This window comes from Schistocerca americana, chromosome 1 (genome assembly GCF_021461395.2).
Source record: "Schistocerca americana isolate TAMUIC-IGC-003095 chromosome 1, iqSchAmer2.1, whole genome shotgun sequence".
Classification (NCBI taxonomy): domain Eukaryota; kingdom Metazoa; phylum Arthropoda; class Insecta; order Orthoptera; family Acrididae; genus Schistocerca; species Schistocerca americana.
This window is the reverse complement of record NC_060119.1, coordinates 275,379,514-275,404,793: the sequence shown is the minus strand read 5'-3', so window position 1 is coordinate 275,404,793 and position 25,280 is coordinate 275,379,514. Positions and strand designations below refer to the sequence as shown.

The 25,280-nt window shown below is 44.6% G+C and overlaps 1 protein-coding gene across 1 annotated transcript in view; it reads left to right on the top strand.

The window, feature by feature from the left end:
- LOC124593688 (disco-interacting protein 2 homolog C) overlaps positions 1-25,280 on the top strand; it is a 624,780-nt gene that overhangs the window by 357,683 nt on the left and 241,817 nt on the right. Inside the window, exon 2 of the mRNA XM_047131994.1 lies at positions 17,239-17,313. Coding sequence (XP_046987950.1) covers positions 17,239-17,313 — 75 coding nt within the window. The remainder of the gene's footprint in view (positions 1-17,238; positions 17,314-25,280) is intronic.

Sequence of the window (25,280 nt, the reverse complement as noted above, 5' to 3'; positions counted from 1 at the left end):
GAACTGGTGAACCATCTATTCTGACAGTCGGGTTTCTAATAAGGTTTCCTTTTAGTAGTAAGTAGGTCGATTTACTAGGTGATATCGTCATTTTTGTCGATTGGCACCACTTCTGAAGTTTGTCTAGTGCTGTCTCTATTTTTGGTTCTATGTCTTCGCGGCTACGGCCGCCAACGAACAGGAGGAGGTCATCCGCGTAGGCTATCACCTCTAGCACCTCATTACTTTGTTGCAATTTATCTAGTAATGGCTCCATATGGATATCCCAAAAAAGGGGTCCTAAGACAGAGCCTTGGGGACATCCTTTGGTGATTACCTTTCCAACTCTTTCGCTAGACGATGATAACCAGACCTCCCGATCCTTACAATAGCTCCTCAGGCAACCATATAGCGGCCCTGGACACTCTTTCTCCCGCAAGCAGGAGAAGAGCGAAGGCCACCAAAGGTTGTCAAAGGCGCCACTGATATCCACCATGATGCCAACCACGTATTTATGCGGGGTCGAGCTGCAGACCTCAGCCGCCAGAGCAATAGCATCAGATGCTGATCGCCCCGGCCTAAAACCGAACTGCCTGTCACTCACCCCGCACAACACTCGGTGTGCCGTCAATCTGTCAGCCAGCAGTTTCTCTAATATTTTACCAAATATGTCCAACAGGCAAATCGGCCTGTAAGATTTCACATTTGCTGGGTCCTTGTCTATTCCTTTCTTTATAATGATTACGTTTGCTGTTTTCCATCTCTTCGCAAATTTCCTCTGTCGGAGACATTCGTTGTAAAGATGCGTTAATGGCGCAGTTAATTGTGGCGCCAGAAACTGCACTACCTCCGCCACAATGCCGTCCGGCCCAGGAGCTTTACCTTTTTTCAATGATCTTATATGAGCTGCCACCTCCTCCTCTGAAAAAGGGTAGACAGCCGTCTCATTACCGTATTCCTCCTGGTCTTCGTTTCTAAGTTGTTTCTGCCCTTCTGTTTCCCCTTCCGCATTGTCGTCAGGCAACAGGGACTGGAGGAGGACCCCCGCAGTTTCCTGCCAGGACTCCGTCATCCTGTCTCCGTACCTGACTGTTGATAACTCCAGAGGAGAGCGGATTTTTTCCCTTACCAGCTTGTATGGGAGCCCCCATGGGTCCGTGACCAGCTGGTTAAGCACGAAATTCTCCCAACTTCTTGTCTGCATAGCGGCACCCATGTGCAGCTGTTTGAAATCGGGTAGAGATTGCAATGCAAGCGCAGACTGGCGAGGCAAGAAAGGCCGCGGACTTAATAATAAGCGATCAGCCGCGGCAGCGGTGATGTCATGGGGAGTGACGTCACCGCGCGCCTCCGCTGGCCGGCCTCGCGTTGTCCCCGCCGACCTGTGCCTGTCTCTCCCCTCCCCTCCCCGCCCCCACCACGCCCACGGCCCACCTAGCCCCCCGCCACACCTAGCCCCCCGCCTGCTGGCTTTGTTGCCGCGGGCACAATGCTACCTGTCGGCCGTCAGGGCAACATCGCGTAGCGGCACGATCCACTCGCACCTCGACATTTCTCTATTCAACAGAACTCATTCCTTCACTACTCACACGCGTCGCACAACTCTCTGAATTCTTCGACCTCTGTGGTCTGTAGTGACGTGCCCTCTGTGCTTCGTTAGCTGGTCAAGGTACTCCAGCAAGTTCGATCTCGAAAACTCCTTCGTTGCACATGTAGCTTCTTCGAACTGCCCGCAGAGATGTCGTGGTCTCCTGCAGAGTCTTGCGCGTGCCTGCGGCCAAAACCCACGCGTTCATAGCGAGCACGGCGAGAAACTACACGCCTTTTCGCACCACTGCCTGCTTAGACCACGTTCACAGCCAGATGCGAATCAATTCTAGGCACTAGTACAGTTGTGTAGTAGTGCTTAAAATAGTCACTTCGGCAATACCAACGGTAAATGATATGTAGTAAACTAATTGCGTTCAGAAACATTCCGAGAGGCGACCAGTGGGCTACAAAACGTACATCCTTTACGATTAGTACACGGCTTCCAACCGTATTGCACCTAGCTTGGTGGCGCAGTGATCAGCATACTGGACTCTCTTTCGGGAGAACAGCGATTCTAATCTCTATCGGGCCATCCAGCTTTGGGTTTTCTATGGTTTCCCTAAATCACTGAAGGAAAGCGCTGCATTCGTTCCTTTGAAAAGAACAAGGCTGATTTCCCTCCCCAGTTTAAGCTTGTATTCAGTCTATAATTAATTGCACTTATTTCGTAATCGTTCTCCCTTCTGCTCGCTTTTCTTGTCGGAACCAAATCTGGGTAGTTCAAAAAATGGTTGAAATGGCTCTGAGCACTATGGGACTTAACATCTATGATCATCAGTCCCCTAGAACTTAGAACTACTTAAACCTAACTAACCTAAGGACAGCACACAACACCCAGTCATCACGAGGCAGAGAAAATCCCTGACCCCGCCGGGAATCGAACGCGGGAACCCGGGCGTGGGAAGCGAGAACGCTACCGCGCGACCACGAGATGCGGACTCCTGGGTAGTTGTATTCTGTTTAGTGACTCACCAAAAAATCATAGTTGCAGTAATAAATCCATATACAGGGTAGTTAAAATTAACCTTTGCCCAATTGAGAGAGCATCCACGAAAAACAAGTCATCGTAGACCAACCAAACTTGGAAAATATTTGTAAGGACATACGGAAGAGATGTAACGAGTAAACCTTTCAAAGACACCCATTTTAATTTCCACATGAGATGCTAACATTTGGAATTACGTATCATGTTTACGTTCCAAGTAACTTAATGTGACAACCATCTGCATCCACGACGGCGTGGAAGTTTCTACGGATACCATTTCATAATTGTTCGGTGCACACTTCGAACGATGGACTGTGGAATGTTCAGCTGTCGTGACACAGCTCGTACACTGCTAACATATTGCGTCCAGCATTCTGAGCCATGGCAACAATAATTTCAAAAATTTGTGGCTCAATTGGCTGTCGGCCTCTCCCGGGAGCAGTTCCCAGATCGTCAGTTAATTCGAACTTCCGAAACGTGTCCTTCAACCCCGGTGCGGCAAGAGCACCTCTGTATTCCTGTAATGCGCCAATTCTCGGGAAGAGCAGAAGCGCTGTTGTTGTTGTTGTTGTTGTTGTTGTTGCTGCTGCTGTTGTTAGTATTTTAGAAAAGCAGCTTTACAAGTAAATTTCTGCTCACCTTGTCCAGACCCACGTTAACTGTGTGCAGTTGTAATGCAAACTGATGTTTACGTTTCAACACTACGCCGCCTTGCCAATACCGGCGCCTAACAGCATATCGTACTACTGACAATGTAGATCCTGCAGCACACATTCTGAACATCATTCAAATACAGTTGGGTACCCTCCTGTAAACAGTGTTCTGTCTGTGCTGGTTCAAGTATGAAAGTTGAATTGTAACCACCCTATACTCTTACAGCATTCAGTAACAATTCCTATATAAAATACGGTTCAAATTACAATAATAATACGGAGATTAACAGTTCTATTGTTCGTTTTTGCACCCTGTTTGATGCTTAAGCTCTTGCTATTGTTGCGGTCTTCAGTCGAAAGACTGGTTTGATGCAGCTCTCAATGCTAATCTATCCTGTGCAAGCCTCTTCATCTCCGAGTAACTACTGCAACCTACATGCTTTTGAATCTGCGTATTGTACCGATCCTATTCAGTACCTCCTCGTTAGTTATGTGATCTACCCATTTAATCTTCAGCGTTTTTCTGCAGCACCACATTTCAAAAGCTTCTATTCTCTTCTCGACTACACTGTTTATCGTCCATGTTTCACTTCCATACATGGCTACACTCCACTTCCTGACGCCGACAGGGGTGGCCGAGCGGTTCTAGGCGCCACAGTCTGGAACCGCGCGACCGCTACGGTCGCAGGTTCGAATCCTGCCTCGGGCATGTCTGTGTGTGATGTCCTTAGGTTAGTTAGGTTTAAGTAGTTCTGAGTTCTAGGGGACTGATGACCTCTGAAGTTCAGTCCCATAGTGCTCAGAGCCATTTGAACCACTTCCTGACACTTAAATGTTAACAACTTTCTCTTCTCCAGAAACGCTTTCCTTGCTATTGCCAGTCTAGATTTTATATCCTCTCTACTTCGACCATCATCAGTTATTTTGCTTCCCAAATAGCAAAACTCATTTACTGCTTTAAGAGTTTCATTTCCTAATCTAATCCCCTCTACATCACCTGGTTTTATTCGACTACGTTCCATTACCGTGTCCTTGCTTTTGTTGATGTTCATTTTATATCCCCCTTCCAAGACACTGTCCATTCCGTTCAACTGCTCTTTCAAGTACTTTGCTGTCTCTGACAGAATTACAGTGTCGTCGGCAAACCTCAAAGTTTTTATTTCTTCTCCCTGGCGTTTAAATCCTATACCAAATTTTTCTTTGGTTTCCTTTACTGCTTGCTCAGTATACACATTGAATAACATCGGGGATAGGCTACAACCCTGTCGCACTCCCTTCGCAACCACTGCTTCCCTTTCGTGCCGCTCGAATCTTGTAATTGCAATCTTGTTTTTATAAAGACTGTAAATAGCGTTTCAAGAAGAGATTTCCAGTCAATATTATCAAAAGATTTCTCTAAGTCTACAAATGCTTTAAGCGTAGGTTTGCCTTTCCTTAAACTATCTTCTAAGATAAATCACAGTGTATGTATTGCCTCGCGTGTTCCAACACTTCTACAGAATTCAAATTGATCTTCCCCAAGGTCGGCTCCTACCAGTTTTTTCATTCTTCTGTGAAGGATTCGTGTTAGTATTTTGCAACTGTGACTTACTAAACTTCTAGTTCGGTAATTTTGTCACCTGTCAGCATTTCGTTTCTTTGGAAATGGGATTGTTATATTCTTCTTAAAGTCTGACGGTATTTCGCCTGTCTCATACGTCTTACTCATCAGATGGAAGAGTTTTGTCATGGCTGGCTCTCCCAAGGGTATTAGTAACTCTAACGGAATGTCGTCTACTCCAGGGCCTTGTTTCGACTTAAGTCTTTCAGTGCTTTGTCAGATTCTTCACGCAGTATCATATCTTCCTTCTTATATTCCTCCACGTCCTCTTCAATTTCCTTAACACTGCCCGCAAGTATATCTCTTGTATAGCCCTTCTGTATACTATTTCCACCTTTCTGCTTTCCCTGCTTTAATTAGGACTGGTTTTCCACCTGAGCTGTTGATATTCATACAGGTGGTTCTATTTTCTGGAAAGGTCTCTTTAATTTCCTGTAGGCAGTGTCTGTTTTACCTGTAGTGATATATTCTTCTACATCTTTACATATGTCCTGTAACCATTCCTGCGATTTTGCACTTACTCTCGATCTCATGTTTTAGACGTTTGTATTCACTTTCGCCTGCTTCATTTATTGCATTTTTGTATTTTCTCCTTTTGTCTATGAAACTGAACGTCTGTTGTGTTATCGAAGGATTTTTACTAGCCCTCGTCCTTTTACCCACTTGAAGCTCTGGTGTCTTCACTATTTCGTATCTCAAAGATACCCATTCTTCTTCTATGGCATTACCTCTGGTTCTTTCAGTTTATCCACGTCCCATCTCTTTAAATTCCTACCGTTTTTTTTGCAGTTTTTTCAGTTTTAATCTGCATTTCTTAACAACTGAATTGTAGTCAGAGTATATATCTGACCCTGGAAATGTCCTACGATTTAGAACCTGGTTCCTAAGTCTCTGACCATTATATAATCAGTCTGAAACCTTCTGGCGTTTCCAAGTGTCTCTCACGTATACAGCCTTCTCTCATGGTTCTCAAACCAAGTGTTGGCTTTGATATGCTGTGTGCAAAATTCTACCAGGCGGCTTCCTCTTTGATTCCTTTCTCCCAGTCCATATTTCCCTAATACTGTTCCTCTTCTTCCTTTTCCTGCTATCGAAGTCCAGTCCCCACGACTAATACATTTTCAGCTGCGTTAACCATCTGAATAATTTATTTTATCTAATCATACATTTCCTCAATCTCCTCCTTATCTGCATACATGAATTGTGCTTAAAACTGCAGAGATTATCGAAAAGCCGGCCGAAGTGGCCGTGCGGTTAAAGGCGCTGCAGTCTGGAACCGCAAGACCGCTACGGTCACAGGTTCGAATCCTGCCTCGGGCATGGATGTTTGTGATGTCCTTAGGTTAGTTAGGTTTAACTAGTTCTAGGGGACTAATGACCTCAGCAGTTGAGTCCCATAGTGCTCAGAGCCATTTGAGATTATCGAAAGCACATTAAAGGAAAAGAAGAAATACGACACAGGAAAAGAGGTTTCGTGTTAGTAAATGACATTCTGCTGCTGCTTCACTTAGGTAGTAATTGGTTAATAATGCGTTGCCCGTGTTAAAAGTCTCGAGAGCACATCAAGAGATCAGAAAATTAATATGCTGTTATTGGCTAATTCTTTCATGATCGACTTCCATATTAAACAATTTTGTTTTGGGACAGGCAAAATATATAACAATAGTGAATATAAACTCGTTACATTGCACCAATATAAAGTGTATTACCACAAATATGTGCAGCTGAAAAATGTACAAAATAATAATTATTTTATTTAATTTGAAGAAAATCAACGAACCAAAAGCTAATGCGAGAGGGGACGTTAGAGGCAACACCGGCAAGTATATTCGTGATGGAACTTACTCGGGAATGTAACCGTATGACATGCTCCGTTCTGTATGTGAATTATTTAGAAAGCGATGGAATTAAAATGTTGTGGCCTGTGAACGATAACATTGTCAAAACAATACAATACAGAAACAGAAGTTATCTGAGTGACATCTATACAGTAACTGGCATGTGCAGTGTTCACGGCAATAAAACAAGAATATATGTAACTGTACCTAGTTGTATTTGTAGTTCTTTGGCTAATTTTTTTCTTTCACCAGAAGTTGTGGTGGTTAATAGATATATTGTAGACAAATCAGGATCATACAGAGAGCCGGCCGGGGTGACCGAGCGGTTCTAGACGCTACAGTCTGGAACCGCGTAACCGCTACGGTCGCAGGTTCGAATCCTGCCTCGGGGATGGGTGTGTGTGCTGTCCTTAGGTTAGTTCTAAGTTCTAGGGGACTGATGACCTCAGATGTTAAGTCGCATAGTGCTCAGAGCCATTTGAACCATCATACAGAGTCGAGGGTACGTTTGATGTCATTACATTAGCCATACATTCTTGTTTTATTGCCATGACTGATATCCATGGACGTTGCTATCTGGACGTCAATCATATAATAAGTTATGTTTCTGTACTGTTAAGTTGTGACTGCGTTATCGTTGACAGGACAGGGGAGGTTCGGTTTGATCGGTTTCTTTGTAGTCCACGTAATAAGTGTTTTGGTTGCACAAATATAGTTACCTGTGTTGCTCTTAACCGCCTGCTCTACCTTTTCGTGATATTTTGGTTCGTTCATTTCCTTAAAATTAAAAGTAAATGGTTATTATTTTGCAGATTCTTTGACTACACGTATTTGTGATTACAATTTGTATGCTGCTATATTGCAATGAGTTTATATTCACTATTGTGATATGTTCTGTTTATAACACGTCTGAAAATGAAACTATGTAATTGCAAAATCGATCGTTTGAATTAAATACCATTAATTTAAAAAAAAAACAACTGAAAGGAACTTCGAATGACAATATAACACACACACACACACACACACACACACACACACACACACACACACACAAACAGTCGTTAGTATTACTGATCGCTTGTACCCACACTCGAGATTTAGTGAGTCGCCATCACCGAAGAAAGGCGCGTGTGGCAAGTAGTAGTAGTAGCGCTGTGTTGGGAGCGCAGGTAGCCGCCCTGAAGAGCGGGGTGGAGGGAAGCGACGGGCCAGCAGCGTTCCCTTTGATGAGAGTGGGCAGCCGGGCTCGTAATGCAATAAGCCGGGGCCTGAGGAAGCCTCCGGTGGTCTCCGCTCTCCGCGTTTCCTCCGCCAAGATTACTCCCGGCTGCTCGTCTGCGGCGGAGGCCCGCAGCCGGCTAACCGGAGGAAACTTGCAGGCCCAGAAGTAGGGTAGGCGCAGTCGGGATATGGTGACGCACGGTAGTTGCCAGGGACGAGTCACATGGGTGATGGCATGCATCCTGCGGATGCGGACGGACTGGTGTTTCCGCCGCCGTTGCTGATACTGCCCGTCGGCGGCTTCCCAGACTGCGTGGCGCGCCGCGCCGGCCAGATTCACCTACTAGTCGTCATCTATGATGGCCGGCATTACTGTCGTTCATGTAGGCTGAAATTTGACGCGTTCATGCCCAGGTTCAGCTTTCCCAGTGATGGTAACATGGTAGGCAATTCTGAACCTTTTTGCACGTTTCATATCTGACACTTCCTTCCATTTGTAAGTTTACCTTGTTGCATATTGGTGTCTTAGTAAATACGGATTTATCCAGACGTGCAACGGATGTGCAGCACTTAATATGGACGTTGATTAGCAGAAGGTAACTATAGTACTTTATTCTACTTATATTTTATTCGATTCTAAGGAAATTGATTGTAAGCTTCGAAAATGGTTCAAATGGCCCTGAGCATTATGAAACTTAACATCTGAGGTCATGAGTCCCCTAGAACTTAGAACTACTTAAACCTAACTAACCTAAGGACATCACACACATCCATGCCCGAGGCAGGATTCGAACCTGCGACCGTAGCGGTCCCGTGGTTCCAGACTGAAGCGCCTAGAACCGCTGTAATCTTCATTCTGAACCTAAGTTGTTTGTAATTTCAGCATCCTGCAAATGGAACTGACACTGGAATGAGATTTTCACTCTGCAGCGGAGTGTGCGCTGATATGAAACTTCCTGTGTGCCGGACCGAGACTAGAACTCGGGACCTTCTGCAAGGTTCGCAGGAGAGCTTCTGTAAACTACTGGCATTAGTAAAGCTGTGAGGACGGGCCGTGAGTCGTGCTTGGGTAGCTCAGTTGGTAGAGCACTTGCCCGCGAAAGGCTAAGGTCCCGACTTCGAGTCTCGGTCCGGCACACAGTTTTAATCTGCCAGGAAGTTTCATATCGTAACTGACGCTTCTAGCGTCTTTCTTAAGTTTCTTTCGATTTGCTTGGATGTGAACATCGATTTACTGGATGTTAATTGCAAAATGTTTGTTTCGGCCACCATTCTTCAACGACTCGAGCAAACTCCAGCTCGTAATTCATAAAAAAACTCTCGACACAGTGATCACCAAAGATGGAGTACTAATCAGCGATATAGCGCGAGGACACTAACGGAAAAAAATGATGCACCATCAAGAAATAGGCTTCACTCAAAAGGTTGCTGAGAAATTGAACCATTATTTGGGGGCCTTATTTTCATTTGGTAAATACCTTTTAAAGTTGCCGGCCAGTGTGGCCGTGCGGTTCTAGCCGCTGCAGTTTGGAACCGCGTGACCGCTACGGTCGCAGGTTCGAATCCTGCCTCGGGCATGGATGTGTGTGATGTCCTTAGGTTAGTTACGTTTAAGTAGTTCTAAGTTCTAGGGGACTGATGACCTCAGATGTTGAGTCCCATAGTGCTCAGAGCCATTTGAACCTTTTAAAGTTGCAAACAGGCGTGATGACTCTTTCAGCTGCTCGAAATAGCGATAGCTAGCGGGTTTTCAGGTGACACCTTAAATTCATACACTGTCGGGAAAAAAACCTGCAACGGGAAGTAGTAGTTACGCGACATATCGGAAGTCGGTATGGGTGCTTGTAAATGTGATAGACGATGTCTATTCAAATTTCAAGCCATTCGCATAAGAGTGACGCTAGTAGTGTCACTACGAGGTTGCAAATCAGGATGGAGGTCTGTTGTGTTTTTTGATGAAAGCTGATTCTACCTCGGTGCCAGTGATGGTCGTTGTGTTGGTTAGGAGAAGGCCAGTTGAGGGCCTGCAACCAACCTTTGTGCCTACTGGACACCTGTAGCAGGAGCAATCTCTTTGTGACCCCAAGCACACTTATTACAAATGCCTTTGCCAATCTGGTTATTCGACGTATTGTGCTACCATTCATGAACGGCAATGCAGTGGGTGTTTTCCGTTAGGAAAACGCTCGACCACATGACACTGTTCTAAGCCAAATGCTCTACAGTGTGTCGACATGGTGCATTGGCCTGTTCGATCACCAGATCTGTCTCCAGTCGCCCACGTATGGGATGTCATAGAAGGACAAATCTAACGTCATCCACAAACAGCATTACCCGTCGCTGTGTTGAGCAATCAAGTGCAACAGGCATGGAACTCTGTCCCACAAAACGTGTACGACACAAAGCATGCATATTTGAGTGCTTGCATTCAATATTCTGGCGGCTACATCGGTTATTAGTATAACACCATTTGACATTTGCAGTGGCTCATCTCGCACTTACGTTAACCTGTGATCTTGCAATATTAATGACTGACATAAACTACATACGGCATACAGGTATATTCTCGAAATTTCATTATTCTACATTATTTTTTGTTATCGCGATCTTTTCAGTCACTGTATATTAGATCGAGTGTAAAAAGTTTTTTTAAGTGGTTTGAAGATAGTTTACGTATGCGAACAACATGTGTTTAACTGCACATAAATAAATCTGTAATAAATTTTTGAGACGCAATAACAGTGTATTGTGACCACAATTATTGTCAAAGTTTCACTTCCATGCAAGGCTGCACTCCGGACAAATACCCTCACAAAAGATTTCCCAACACTAAACTCAGTATTCAGTGTTCACAAATTTCTCTTCTTCAGAAAAGCTTTCCTTGCCATTGCTAGTGTATATTTTATAATCTCTCTCCTTCGGCCATCATCGGTTATTTTACTGCCCAAGTAGCAAAATTCATGTGCTACTTTCATTGTCGCGGTTGCTAATCTAATCCCTTCAGCATCGCCTGATTTAATTGACTACATTCCATTCCCCTTACTGATATTCACCGTAATCCTCCTTTCAAGACACTGTCTATTCCGTTCAGCTGCTCTTGCAAGACCTTTGCTGTCGCTGACAGAACTATGTCATCGGCAAAATTTTCAAGTTTTTTCTCTTCTGCGTCAATTAACATTAAAACCTTGAATAAATCAACGAGAACAACCAGTTCGACCGAAGTTAGACTGTACAGGACACTTAAAAAAGGCGTTAATTTACGGTTATTTTAATCAGTGTCGTAGTCAGAAGTAACAATATGGAAAGCATATTTCCCCACGTTTGATTTTCCAACACAGGGAGGGGTAGAACATACATAAGTTTTGCAACTCGTGTTACAGGTGCACAATATGGGCTTCGTTTGTGGTGTGGCAAACGTCAGTAAGCACGGCAATTCATTGACACGATGTGTCCGGGAAGGCGCCACGGCAGCCTGCATTGCAAATCTGGTAACTGGGTTGCCTATCTGCAGGTGCAAACAAATTCGATGTGACAATACGGAGAAGAGAGTTACCGGTCAGTCTTAGAGTGCACATTCTAAAGGTGCAGTCTGTGCTTGTAAGAAATCTGCAAACCATTGGGAGGTGTCTCTGTACCACAGGAAATTCGTATATAGCAATAAAATGCAGCAAGTTCTCACTGGTTCTCTGGTATCCTATTGTAGGATACACAGGTCCCGACGGTAATAAAAGGGTTAAGATGAAAATTCACACTAGACAGAGAAACTGGATGTACGGGCTCAAATTTCATTCGCTGTAGAAGTTAATGCTACGTTATAAACTATGCTCTCAGGGGACATTCCAACCTATTTTTTTCTACTGTTTAGTATAACCTTAATCCCATCCCTAGCATTTCACATATAACTAGTAATAAAATAAAACAAAGATTTTTTTTTCCTCCTACCCAGTAGTTAACCAGAATAAATGATTTTAGTCTAGATTTCAATTTTCTTAACTACCTGTTAGTTTATGTCCAAAAGTTTAGTGGTTATATATGGAGCTTCTTGTTGAGCTGCTGACAGCTGTATTAATGAGTAATGAAGGCGAATTTTCGTTGTATTTTAACTGTGGACATTGCTATTATTCTCCAATTCCGACATTATTTACTAGTGCTACGGAGGCATGTGTACTTGGTCAGCAGTTTCATTATTACGGATTGTTTATGGCGAAGAAGCACAGCTTAGAAAACTACAGTGCCCTTCTGGAAATGTTCGTATTGAATATACTACGCTCTTGCTTTCTTCGCACCTACGAACCGGCACATCCAGCCCTTTAAGGGAGTGCGTACGCTTTAACCTAGAATCTCAACCACAATGCGTCCCTGGATGTTTCAAATGAACGAAATGTTTCCAAAGACAAAAGTCACAAAGTACCAGCAATATCCTGGGAAAAACTGGGCGTCGCATTCGAAATTTTTGGACTTTTATTCGTGTACGAGCCTTTTTGCAACATCCTCGGCACGCATATAATTAGTGTCATTAGCTGTGAGGACACTACTGAGTCACTGGTGCCGCAGTGTGTCCATTCATTGTCGTCTTAATTGCTGCCAGTTCCATTTCCGCCTTGCATCGCGGACTTGTAGGGGCAAAATATTACCACGAAAGCATTAAGACGGCATTCAAAAACTCATATGTTCGACCTTCGTGCATAGAAATACACTCCTGGAAATGGAAAAAAGAACACATTGACACCGGTGTGTCAGACCCACCATACTTGCTCCGGACACTGCGAGAGGGCTGTACAAGCAATGATCACACGCACGGCACAGCGGACACACCAGGAACCGCGGTGTTGGCCGTCGAATGGCGCTAGCTGCGCAGCATTTGTGCACCGCCGCCGTCAGTGTCAGCCAGTTTGCCGTGGCATACGGAGCTCCATCGCAGTCTTTAACACTGGTAGCATGCCGCGACAGCGTGGACGTGAACCGTATGTGCAGTTGACGGACTTTGAGCGAGGGCGTATAGTGGGCATGCGGGAGGCCGGGTGGACGTACCGCCGAATTGCTCAACACGTGGGGCGTGAGGTCTCCACAGTACATCGATGTTGTCGCCAGTGGTCGGCGGAAGGTGCACGTGCCCGTCGACCTGGGACCGGACCGCAGTGACGCACGGATGCACGCCAAGACCGTAGGATCCTACGCAGTGCCGTAGGGGACCGCACCGCCACTTCCCAGCAAATTAGGGACACTGTTGCTCCTGGGGTATCGGCGAGGACCATTCGCAACCGTCTCCATGAAGCTGGGCTACGGTCCCGCACACCGTTAGGCCGTCTTCCGCTCACGCCCCAACATCGTGCAGCCCGCCTCCAGTGATGTCGCGACAGGCGTGAATGGAGGGACGAATGGAGACGTGTCGTCTTCAGCGATGAGAGTCGCTTCTGCCTTGGTGCCAATGATGGTCGTATCCGTGTTTGGCGCCGTGCAGGTGAGCGCCACAATCAGGACTGCATACGACCGAGGCACACAGGGCCAACACCCGGCATCATGGTGTGGGGAGCGATCTCCTACACTGGCCGTACACCACTGGTGATCGTCGAGGGGACACTGAATAGTGCACGGTACATCCAAACCGTCATCGAACCCATCGTTCTACCATTCCTAGACCTGCAAGGGAACTTGCTGTTCCAACAGGACAATGCACGTCCGCATGTATCCCGTGCCACCCAACGTGCTCTAGGAGGTGTAAGTCAACTACCCTGGCCAGCAAGATCTCCGGATCTGTCCCCCATTGAGCATGTTTGGGACTGGATGAAGCGTCGTCTCACGCGGTCTGCACGTCCAGCACGAACGCTGGTCCAACTGAGGCGCCAGGTGGAAATGGCATGGCAAGCCGTTCCACAGGACTACATCCAGCATCTCTACGATCGTCTCCATGGGAGAATAGCAGCCTGCATTGCTGCGAAAGGTGGATATACACTGTACTAGTGCCGACATTGTGCATGCTCTGTTGCCTGTGTCTATGTGCCTGTGGTTCTGTCAGTGTGATCATGTGATGTATCTGACCCCAGGAATGTGTCAATAAAGTTTCCCCTTCCTGGGACAATGAATTCACGGTGTTCTTATTTAAATTTCCAGGAGTGTATATACAGTCTTTGAGAGTTACTTTATTGGTCTAATGTTTATACAATATGGGATGTATAGGTATGACTTTAAGTTTACCGGAGCGGTTATACGGTGTTTCACATTATACCAGCATTGGAAAGATAATTAGTTTGATATTGGCCTATCTTTGAAATTTCTTAGCAGATTATATATGAGCTATCCGGGCACTACTCACGACCCACCTTCACAGGTTCAAATCTGTCAGTACCTGTCTCTCGCTATATAAACTTAAAATGAGCTCCACTTTCATACTCCGCTGGACTGGAATTCCCGGTAGAAAGGACATCGCAGAGACATGGCTTAGCCACGGACAGGGCGGGAGGGATTCACTTTACAGTAGTGTGCCCGCCCTGCACACAGTTTTAATCTCTAATGAAGTTTCCAAACAACACACATTTCGCTGCAGAATGATAGATTCATTCTGCAAACGACCATGCGTGAGAAACAATAAAACAGTTCTCCATATCACAAATACAGAGATACCAGAGCGTACTCCAGCACAATGGAGAGACCGAAGAGGGCCCAGTATCTACCTCTGTGCCGGTATCACATACATATTTCGACTCATATATGTGGAAAACCATCAAACATGTTTATTCACAAAGACCAGTTACACTGGAGGCGTTCTGGAAAAGCTAAAAAACGTCGTTTGCTTCCATCGCACCAGAGAGACAGACAGACAGGCAGCCATAATTAGCACATCAATTCGGCAGCATGGGAACTATTTAACTGGTGGTAATGGTCTCATCGAGGACGTACAGCGTTTCAGCAACGACGCAAGATTGATACTCGCATTTCATCGTTTAAAAGATATTGCCTGAAAGATTGTATACGATGTTTGTTGAATTAATGTTGAATATCGTACAAAATGTTAAAACAGTCCACATCTACAAGCAACAACCCGTAAGACACCTAAACAAAATTCTTCGTGGTTTTGTTTGAAATCTATTATCACGTGGCTGTCCCAGAAAGAACTCGTAGGTGCAAGGTACCACCGGCAGTGCACCGGTGTGTACGTAGCCGCTCCACGTATGTGGGGTGGGGGGCAGCTTTTCCGTGCCGTCAGCTGCCTGTGGCACACACATGGCGGCTAACTTCTCTGGTATTTGTCGGAGCGGCCGCAATGCAAATTTCTGGCCAGCAGGGCGCATCTGCGCAGATTCGGCACGAATTTATGCATGAGTAACGATCGGTGAGCGCCAAATATTTTTTAAAATTAAAAGACTGTAACTGTGCTCTTTTCTTCCCTTTTTTAAAAAAAAAAAAGGTTGGGGCATAGAAGTGTGTTTCTGTTTAGAGCGAAGTGGGACATCGGTTTTCATGGGGTTATACGTTCAGGATCAGAATTTCTACCCTGAGATTTTACACGCTCACAGCTGGTGATGAGCTGGAACTATGCCGATTAAATATTTCCCTCTCGTGGCTGCATTTTCCGCACTAGGAATGGTGTGATAGTCATAAGAAACCTTGAAGTTTTCATTAGATTTCTGTTGTCTCTGTTTATATACAGTACGCCTAAAACCTCAGTGATTAAAATTATGTATATAATAGATGACTGGAATCTGTGTTTTGAGAAAAAGGACCAGTGATCAAAAATACTATTTTATTGATGACTAGCTGACAAACCTGTTATTGCTCGCGTTTTTGTTTTGCCAGTTTTCTGTTAGAAACGAAAACAAAAAAGAACTGTTTTTGTAGTGAAATATCGAAAAAAATCATTTCCATGTATTCGTGAAAACGTAACATCTTTGAAATTACGAAAAAAAACACCGGTAATGTGCGAATGTTAAGAAGCATGATTCCCTACAGTGTCTGTACGCGGGGCGCAACTTTTTCGCGTGTCTACAACGTCTCTTTTGCAATGCTTCTTCAGAGCTGTATAGACGACTACTGTTCTAGCTTACAGCCGTTCGCGCTTCGCAATTGTAAGCTGTCAAAATGGATGCCAGGTGTCAGGGGTTTCCTTAAGTTGAATGGAATGTAGAAGTGTGTCAGTAGTAAAGAATAAATGTATTGAGACTTCATGCATGATGCGGTAGGGTTTATGACGTCGTATCTCTTGAACTATGTTATCGCACGATGATATATCTGTTTAGGTACATTCAACAGCGTATGTGGATTTTGTCAGCGAAATACGTTGCGAATACAGATAGTAGCATAGAGGTAGTACATTTAAACGCCATGCATGACGCGGCAGTTTTTCACGCACCTCATTACTTATGACGTCATAACTCCACAACTGTAATAAGTAGGTCGTTTTTACCCCCACAGCAATTGTTGCGTGACAGTAAGGGATATATGTACCAAGTTTGGTTGAAATCAATCAATTCGTTTAGGAAGAGATGTGGAAGACACACACGCTACGGCAAGCTCAAAAAGAGAGAAACAGATATGTATACGTGCGTCTGATAAACCTCTTTCCTCCAAAATTTCTCTCGTTCATACCTTCTTCGTATTACCACAGGTGGCGTGTCACTGATCTCATTTGTATTAAAATAGCGGTATACTCGAGGCACCTATTTGCTTCCACCGCTTTGAGTGGAATGCAGAAGTTCTAATAAATGTTCACCAACCTGCAGTCTTGTGTAGTAGTTGTCTCCTGCGCAGGCTGTGATAAACTCTGCGAGGAACAAATATTTCAGAAATAATTAAATCCCAATTAATTTGTTTATACGGGACGCCACTCGCTTTTTATTACCAGAACACGAGAAACTGCTAATTGTATTATACTGTATGGAACTGGGGACCTAGAAACGACGGGGAGGCTTCGTCTCCGCCGTAGCCCGCAATGGTACACAACCCCACAACAGGCTAGAGCAGTCCAGCAATCCACTCACCCCACCGCCAAACTTTCTGGACGCTATTTTTCTGGGCGTCGAGTCGAACGACTCTAGTTTTCTCCACATTGTCTCTACGTTTGATTTCGTTGCCTTCGTCATGTGGCTGTTTTCTTAGAGTAGGACGCAAAACGCAAACGACTGTGTCAATCGTCGAAATATTATACAGAAAACTGGAATCACTAGTCCAGCTGGGTACTTTATCCTCTACCAGTCACGATCGGGAAAGAGAATCCATAGTGCAAATTTAATTTAATGCTAACATTTTATTGGTGAGATTGGTGTTAATTGTCTTTTTTTGCGTCGGATGTGTGTTGTTCGTTATATGAAATTTATATGATGTCGGTGTAAGTAGGTTTATTGTGTCTGATAGTTTACTTTTTGTGCTTTTCAGGTGACATCACTCAGAAGGGCTATGAAAAGAAGCGGACGCGACTGCTTGCTCCCTATGTCCCCAAACAGTCTCAGGGTGAGTTTCCTAACATATAAAACTGGAATAACACTAATTATCGCCTTATTGTATGAATGGTGTGTCCCTTGTTTCCGTGTCTCGCTGAAATTGACTTCCATTTTAAATTGCCCGTTGAAGCGTTTCGTACAATTACACATTAAACCTGCCGTGTGATGTGCTAGGAGATGATTTTCTTGTTCATACTATCAGTATTCACGATGGTATACTTAATAGTTATGATCAATATTTGCTGTTCATGGTGATACAAAAAGGACACTACAACCAGAAAATTTCTAGTGAGTTTTAACAATTACTGTTCGTGTCTACTCTAGTATGGTAGCTGATGGGAATAGCTGAATTGATAAAATCAAACCATATCGACCGGGGTGGATTGCTTTCTGGCCGCTGACAACGTTTGCTAGCAGACCATACTGTTTTAGAGCAACTGTTTCGACGAAAGAGAAATAGCTAATGATAGCTGAAATGCTGTGTGCAATTGAGTTCGATATCATATTCTTTACTGACATGTCAGGCATATTAAACTCCGCCTCGTCTGCAAGTTAGAGTTGATAAATAGCGGAAAGTATTTTATCACAGCTCAGTATACTTCGATTTTTCGCGTATAGTAAATGTTCTCAAATCCAACACGCACCTCTAGTAGAACAATTGTTGCAAGTGACACATAATATGTTGGAGATAGCTAGAGATTCTTCGCTCGGAGACTGTGACTTTTCTGCTGCTTCTGTTGTGCTCTCCATTCCGAAGACTGGTTTGAGGCAACTCTCCATGTTACTCTATCCTCTTCGTTTCTGCTTAACTACCGTAGCGTACATGCGTTCGAACTTGCTTGCTGTATTCAAGCCTGGTCTCCCTCTACAATTTTTATTGGCCCACCCCTATCTCTTCTCCCCCCCCCCCCTCTCTCTCTCTCTCTCTCTCTCTCTCTCTCTCTCTCTCTCTCTCTCTCTCTTTCTCTCTCTCACACGCACACAAACACACACACACACACACACACACACACACACACACACAAAGCACGATCCCTGCTTTTTATTCAAGTTATGCTATTCGTCAATTCGATCCAGGACCTCTTCCATTTGTTATTCGATGTCACCAACTAATATTCAGCCTTCTTATATAGCACCACATGTCAAAATCTTCTATTCTCTTCTTGTCTGAATTGCCTTTCGCCCACGATTCACTTCTTTACAAGACAAATATCTTCGCTAAAGACTTCCTGACACACAAATTTATATTCGACGTTTCGGCCATCATAGTTTATTTTACAGCCCAAATAACAAAACTCACCTACTTCTTTCAATGTCCCGTTTCCTAACTTGTTTCCCTCAGCATCGCCTAATTCGACTACATTCTGTTACTGTGGTTTTAATTCTGTAGATGTTCGTCTTACGTCTTTTCAAGATGATATCTATTCCGCCCCAGACCTCTTCCAAGTGTCTTGCCACCTCTGTCAGAATAACCATGTAATCAGCAAAGCATAACATTTCTATTTCTTCTCCCTGAATTGCTATCCAAAGTTCTCCTTGGTTTCATTTGTTACTTGCTCAATGTACGGATTGAGTAACAGTGGGGAGGGGCTGTCTCACTCCTTTCTCAACTACTGCTTCCCTTTCATGTTCTTCGGTCCTTATAATTGCACTATGTTTACTGAACAAGTTGCAAATAACTTTGGATTTGATGCCAGCTATCTTCAAAATTTTGAAAAGTGTTGTTCAGTCCACATTTATAAATCTACAAATACTCCTAGCGTATGTTTACTTTTCGTCAACCTGTCTTATAAGATAAGTCGTAGGGTCAGCATTGCGTAACGTGTTCAGTCATTTCTCTGGAACGCAGAATGATCTTAACTCAATGACGGCCTCCACCAGTTCTTCCATTTTTCTGTAAATAATTGGTGTAATTATCCTGCAGCCACCACTTGATAAACTGAGGGTTTGATATTATTCACACCTGTCAGCACGTGTCTTCTTTGGAATTATTACTTCGTTCCCTTCCCTCACATATCCTACACACCAAGTGGACTAACTTTGTGATGGCTGGCTCTCACAAGGGTCCACATAATTATGAGGGAATGTCATCTACTATAGGGGACCCCGTTTCCGCTTTGGTCTTGCAGTGCTCTCTCAGATTCTTCTTGCACTGTCGTGTCTACCATCTAATCTTCACCTGTTTCCTCTCCTGCTTCTTTATTATGATTATTCGAGTTTGTTCTTCTTACATAGACCCTCTGTATATTCTTATCCCTTCCATCTTTCCTTTCTTTAATTAGTACTGGTTTGCCGTCTGAGCTCTTCATATTCACACAGTTGTTTCTCTTTTCTCCAAAGGTTTGTTGAACTTTCGTCAGAATAAATCCAATATCTCTGTAATTATCCATGGGTTTCTAGTTGGCTTTGTCTCTTTACCTCTTATGCCTTCCCTATTTCATCTCACGAAGCTGCGCATTCGCCTTGTATTTTATTCCTTTCCTCTGTTGCCAACTTTGTTTAATGCTCCCTCTGAAAATCTCAACAACCTTTGGTTCCTTCAATTTATTCAGATTCCACGCTCTTAATTACCCATATTTATGTAATTTCGTTAGTATTAGTCTGTAGTTCATAACCAATAAATTATGACTAGAGTCCGCCTCAGTAAAAGTCATATGGTTTAAAACCTTGTTTTTTAATCTCTGTCTTGCCATTATATGATCAGTCTGAAACTTTGCAGTGTGTCGATGTCTATTTCATGTATACAATCTTCTTTCAATATTCATACACCAAGTTTTCGCCATGATTAAATTATTCTACCAAGAGGCTCCTACTTTCATTCCTTTTCCACAGTCCATGTTCTCCTACTATTTTTCATTTTCCTGGTACCGAATTCCAATACCCGTTACAATTACAATTTCCTTTCCATTAACTGTCTGAATAACTGCCTCTATTTCATCAAACATTCTTTCCATCTCTTCATTATCTGCGAAACTAGTTGGCGTATTAGGCTTATAGTGCTATCGTCAACGATTTTGTGTCTGTCATGGCTACGATAGTGTGTGTCTATGCTGTTCATAGTAGTTACCCGCATTCCTATGTTCTTATTCATTATTAAGTGTACTTGTGCATTATCCCCATCTAATTTTGTGTTGACAACCCTGTACTGGTCTGGCCAGAAGTGCTATTCTTCCAGCCACCGGACTTCACTAATTCCCATTATATCTAATTTAAAACTACCCATTTTCCTTTTTAAATTCTCTTCCCTGCCCAGCCAATTAAGTGATCTAACATTTCACGTTCGGACCTCTAGAGTACCAGTCTTGTTTTTCCGCATGAACACATCCTCCTGAGTAGACCCCGCCTGGATATTCGAATGCAGACCTACTTTAGAGTCTTTTACCCATGAGGATGTTGTCATCATTAAGCCATACGGTAGAGCTGGACGCCCTCGGTGAGAAAATAAATATCACAGCTGTAGTTTGCCCTTGTTTTCAGTCATTCGAAGTACCGGTACAGCAAAGCCATGTCGGCAAATGATAGATGCCAGATCAGTCATTCATTCAGCCCCTTGCCCCTGAAACTATCTAAAGACTGCTGCCCGTCTTGAGGAACAACGGATTAGCCTGGTCTTTCCACAGTTGCACCTACGGTAAGGTGCACGGCTGTCTGTGTCTTTGAGGCTGGCAAGCCACCACCCTTTTTGGTGGCTGTGGTTCATGTGTGTTAGTCAAGTCCCATACATTGGCGCAATTTTTGATGAAGGAAAGTGGGAGAAAATTGTATTGCAATCGTGCTTTATGTTGATTATTTACTAGAGCTCTAGACTGTAAATGAGAAGCTTATGTGCTTGAACTGGCTTAAAGTTGTCAAAGGACACGAAGAAAGAGAAATAATCCGTCCCTAGCAAATTATACACTCCTGGAAATGGAAAAAAGAACACATTGACACCGGTGTGTCAGACCCACCATACTTGCTCCGGACACTGCGAGAGGGCTGTACAAGCAATGATCACACGCACGGCACAGCGGACACACCAGGAACCGCGGTGTTGGCCGTCGAATGGCGCTAGCTGCGCAGCATTTGTGCACCGCCGCCGTCAGTGTCAGCCAGTTTGCCGTGGCATACGGAGCTCCATCGCAGTCTTCAACACTGGTAGCATGCCGCGACAGCGTGGACGTGAACCGTATGTGCAGTTGACGGACTTTGAGTGAGGGCGTATAGTGGGCATGCGGGAGGCCGGGTGGACGTACCGCCGAATTGCTCAACACGTGGGGCGTGAGGTCTCCACAGTACATCGATGTTGTCGCCAGTGGTCGGCGGAAGGTGCACGTGCCCGTCGACCTGGGACCGGACCGCAGCGACGTACGGATGCACGCCAAGACCGTAGGATCCTACGCAGTGCCGTAGGGGACCGCACCGCCACTTCCCAGCAAATTAGGGACACTGTTGCTCCTGGGGTATCGGCGAGGACCATTCGCAACCGTCTCCATGAAGCTGGGCTACGGTCCCGCACACCGTTAGGCGGTCTTCAGCTCACGTCCCAACATCGTGCAGCCCGCCCCAGTGGTGTCGCGACAGGCGTGAATGGAGGGACGAATGGAGACGTGTCGTCTTCAGCGATGAGAGTCGCTTCTGCCTTGGTGCCAATGATGGTCGTATGCGTGTTTGGCGCCGTGCAGGTGAGCGCCACAATCAGGACTGCATACGACCGAGGCACACAGGGCCAACACCCGGCATCATGGTGTGGGGAGCGATCTCCTACACTGGCCGTACACCACTGGTGATCGTCGAGGGACACTGAATAGTGCACGGTACATCCAAACCGTCATCGAACCCATCGTTCTACCATTCCTAGACCGGCAAGGGAACTTGCTGTTCCAACAGGACAATGCACGTCCGCATGTATCCCGTGCCACCCAACGTGCTCTAGAAGGTGTAAGTCAACTACCCTGGCCAGCAAGATCTCCGGATCTGTCCCCCATTGAGCATGTTTGGGACTGGATGAAGCGTCGTCTCACGCGGTCTGCACGTCCAGCACGAACGCTGGTCCAACTGAGGCGCCAGGTGGAAATGGCATGGCAAGCCGTTCCACAGGACTACATCCTGCACCTCTACGATCGTCTCCATGGGAGAATAGCAGCCTGCATTGCTGCGAAAGGTGGATATACACTGTACTAGTGCCGACATTGTGCATGCTCTGTTGCCTGTGTCTATGTGCCTGTGGTTCTGTCAGTGTGATCATGTGATGTATCTGACCCCAGGAATGTGTCAATAAAGTTTCCCCTTCCTGGGACAATGAATTCACGGTGTTCTTATTTCAATTTCCAGGAGTGTATTCGTTAACTGTTGATGGAAATAGTCGTATCTTCGCGAATTATACTTGTTAAATGTTGATGGTTTTTTTTCTGGACTTCGCTGTTGTGATGACTGCTACGCCATCAGTGCAGGTTTCCCGCAGAACACACAGTCACGTCCTGTGCCCACTTCGCGTCCTTTCTACAACTTTCTAGTTTTTTAATGTCGTGCGCCATTGTGTTCAGCCGCACCTATGCAGTTACCAACCCAAGCCCTATCACTGTAGGCTGTACAGGACACGGAAGACTCTCATTTAATTAAATGTACCGACTAATGCAAAGTAGTGTATTGGGTCACTCAGACGGAACTCGTGGTTTTCACACTGGAGAAGGCTACGAATTTATCATCACAGTGCCGAAATTTGCCAGTGCCGGAGCGTTTAACGGCCTTGTTTCACCTGATCGTTCGTGAAACAGTCGCTAGGTAGTTACTTACGTTACCGTGTTCCAGTGCTTTCTAGCGAGACACTTACAAACTTATCCCAGCTTTATTACTGTAGGTAGAATTGCCGATACCAGAAACAAAACAAAAAAAAAAATGTCGTACACACTATTAAACATCAATATTAAACTTCGATTAAGACACACCCAAGCCTAATAGAGAGATAACAGAGACAGAGATACGAGACTGAAGGGTCAGCCACTGTGTAGATTCCCTTTTCGTTGTGAACGGCAGTGCGCGAAAATGTGAAAATCGGTACGATTCCCAAACGATTACCTAGTTGTGCCTTCTTCTATCATTTAACTGTTCAGATAGAACTTTCGGTATTTTGGTCTTAATACTGATAACATTATACAAAGCAAACATCGAAATTCTAGGCACTAGAAGAGACTTACATGCCCGTGGACGTTATGAAACAAAAAAATAAAATCAGAATGTGAATATTAAATTTGACAGTTTGAAAGTGGGTCACGTGATGTGTTGTAGAACGAAGTTCTATTAAAAAAGTTTGCATGACCTTATTATATGGTTCAATTTTTAAATTCGATTGTTTCAGATTAGGCTTTACCGTGACTGTTATTGATATCAGTAATTACTAGTTTACTGATACCTGACAAAGTTTATTTTATCCCTACTATGTGTTCCAGACGTTGAAAATTCCAGCATCGGGTGGCTTCATGTGAATTACATAATACGACATGTACGCGTTGTGTGCACGACTTCGGTGTAGCCTGTGGCACTGTCTAGTAGCAGAAGACTGACAAAAACGAAAGGCTACTTTAATACATGGCTCGAAGTTTTGTGAGGTCTTTCATCGCAAAAATGGACAGAAACATAAATTTAAAAATGCTGCTATTGTTTACAGGCGCCTTTGCCGTTGTATTTACATCACATACACTTCGTAAAAGCCGAAATAAGCAAAGACGGCAGGTAGAACCACAGGAAGTAAATGCAGGCTTTATTTACACCGTCAGTGCGAAAATTCCTAGACTGGGTTAATGAAAAACGGAGGAGTGTAAATGCTTCAGACGTTCCTAGTACATCACCGAACACAACGTTCAAGCACCATGTCAAACTGTCGGAAAAGTCCTTCTCTGGAACACGGTTAAATTCACGCGTCAAATCGGCGTCTATGTCTGTTGTGTCCTCCACGTAAATTCCGCACCCTTTCGTTTTATGTAGGTTCTTGGTGATAATACCGAGTCTCTATACCCGTGATGATTTTTCCGAAAAGAAATTGTTCGTGTTTTGTATTTCAGTCAAGTACCGGCAGGCGTCCACGCGCCCATGTTTCTCGTCGGGAATCAAGGTGTGCGGGACACACTTTGCGGACACTGTCTTCTCCTTCAAAACATTGATATAGAGACGTTCAGTTCGTTGCTACATTTCGTTTTGTGACACAACAACGTTGATACACTATGGTCTAAGATCCACTACTCGACAAAGCCTGACTGGTCGAATGCGCATCTGTTCTCTACAATTGTTAGTTCAACCTGTCACGATAGCTCCTTCGCGGCAGTGCCTTGTACTATAATGAAGTCTCTGAACTTTTTGGACGCACGGTGTATGTTTCTGCCCATCTTTGCAGTCAAAAACTACAACAGTTCGAGCCATTTACGAAAAAAGTATTTTTATATCCTCCTCCAGCTACTAGAAAGTGCCACACGCTTTGCAAAGTCATACACATACATATCGTATTAATGCACTTCAATCCACCTGATACTGGTGGTGTAAACCTGTGATGCACGTAGTGTAAATAAAATAAATTGTAGTTGGTAACAGTAAACTTGTCGTTTCCATTGGCATGTAAGTTTCCACTTCTCGCCTGTTCCTGAAAAGATGGAACGTTGAATTTCACTGCGTCGACTTCTCCAATCTCCCTCGGCCCTTACCATTTTCACGCGTCGGCTGTTTCGTTTCCTTAAACGTGGGCAGGTAGTAACTAAATTCTACTTGCGCAAAGCGCCCCCGTCCTGACGAGCATCTGCTGGCAGAACGCTTTGTCTCAGAAGTTGGTCTGTCGCCGCTGCAGACTGCTACTTCCGCGTCGGATCCGTGCTTCTCGTGCAGCCGCCTCTCCGCAGATTTGTAACTGGGTCTGAGATCGTTCGCCACCTTCGTAAAAGTCTGACGCGAGCGCAGCTGTTCCACTTTCCCTACCAAACACAACAGGCTAACAATACGCCGCACTCGCGGCAG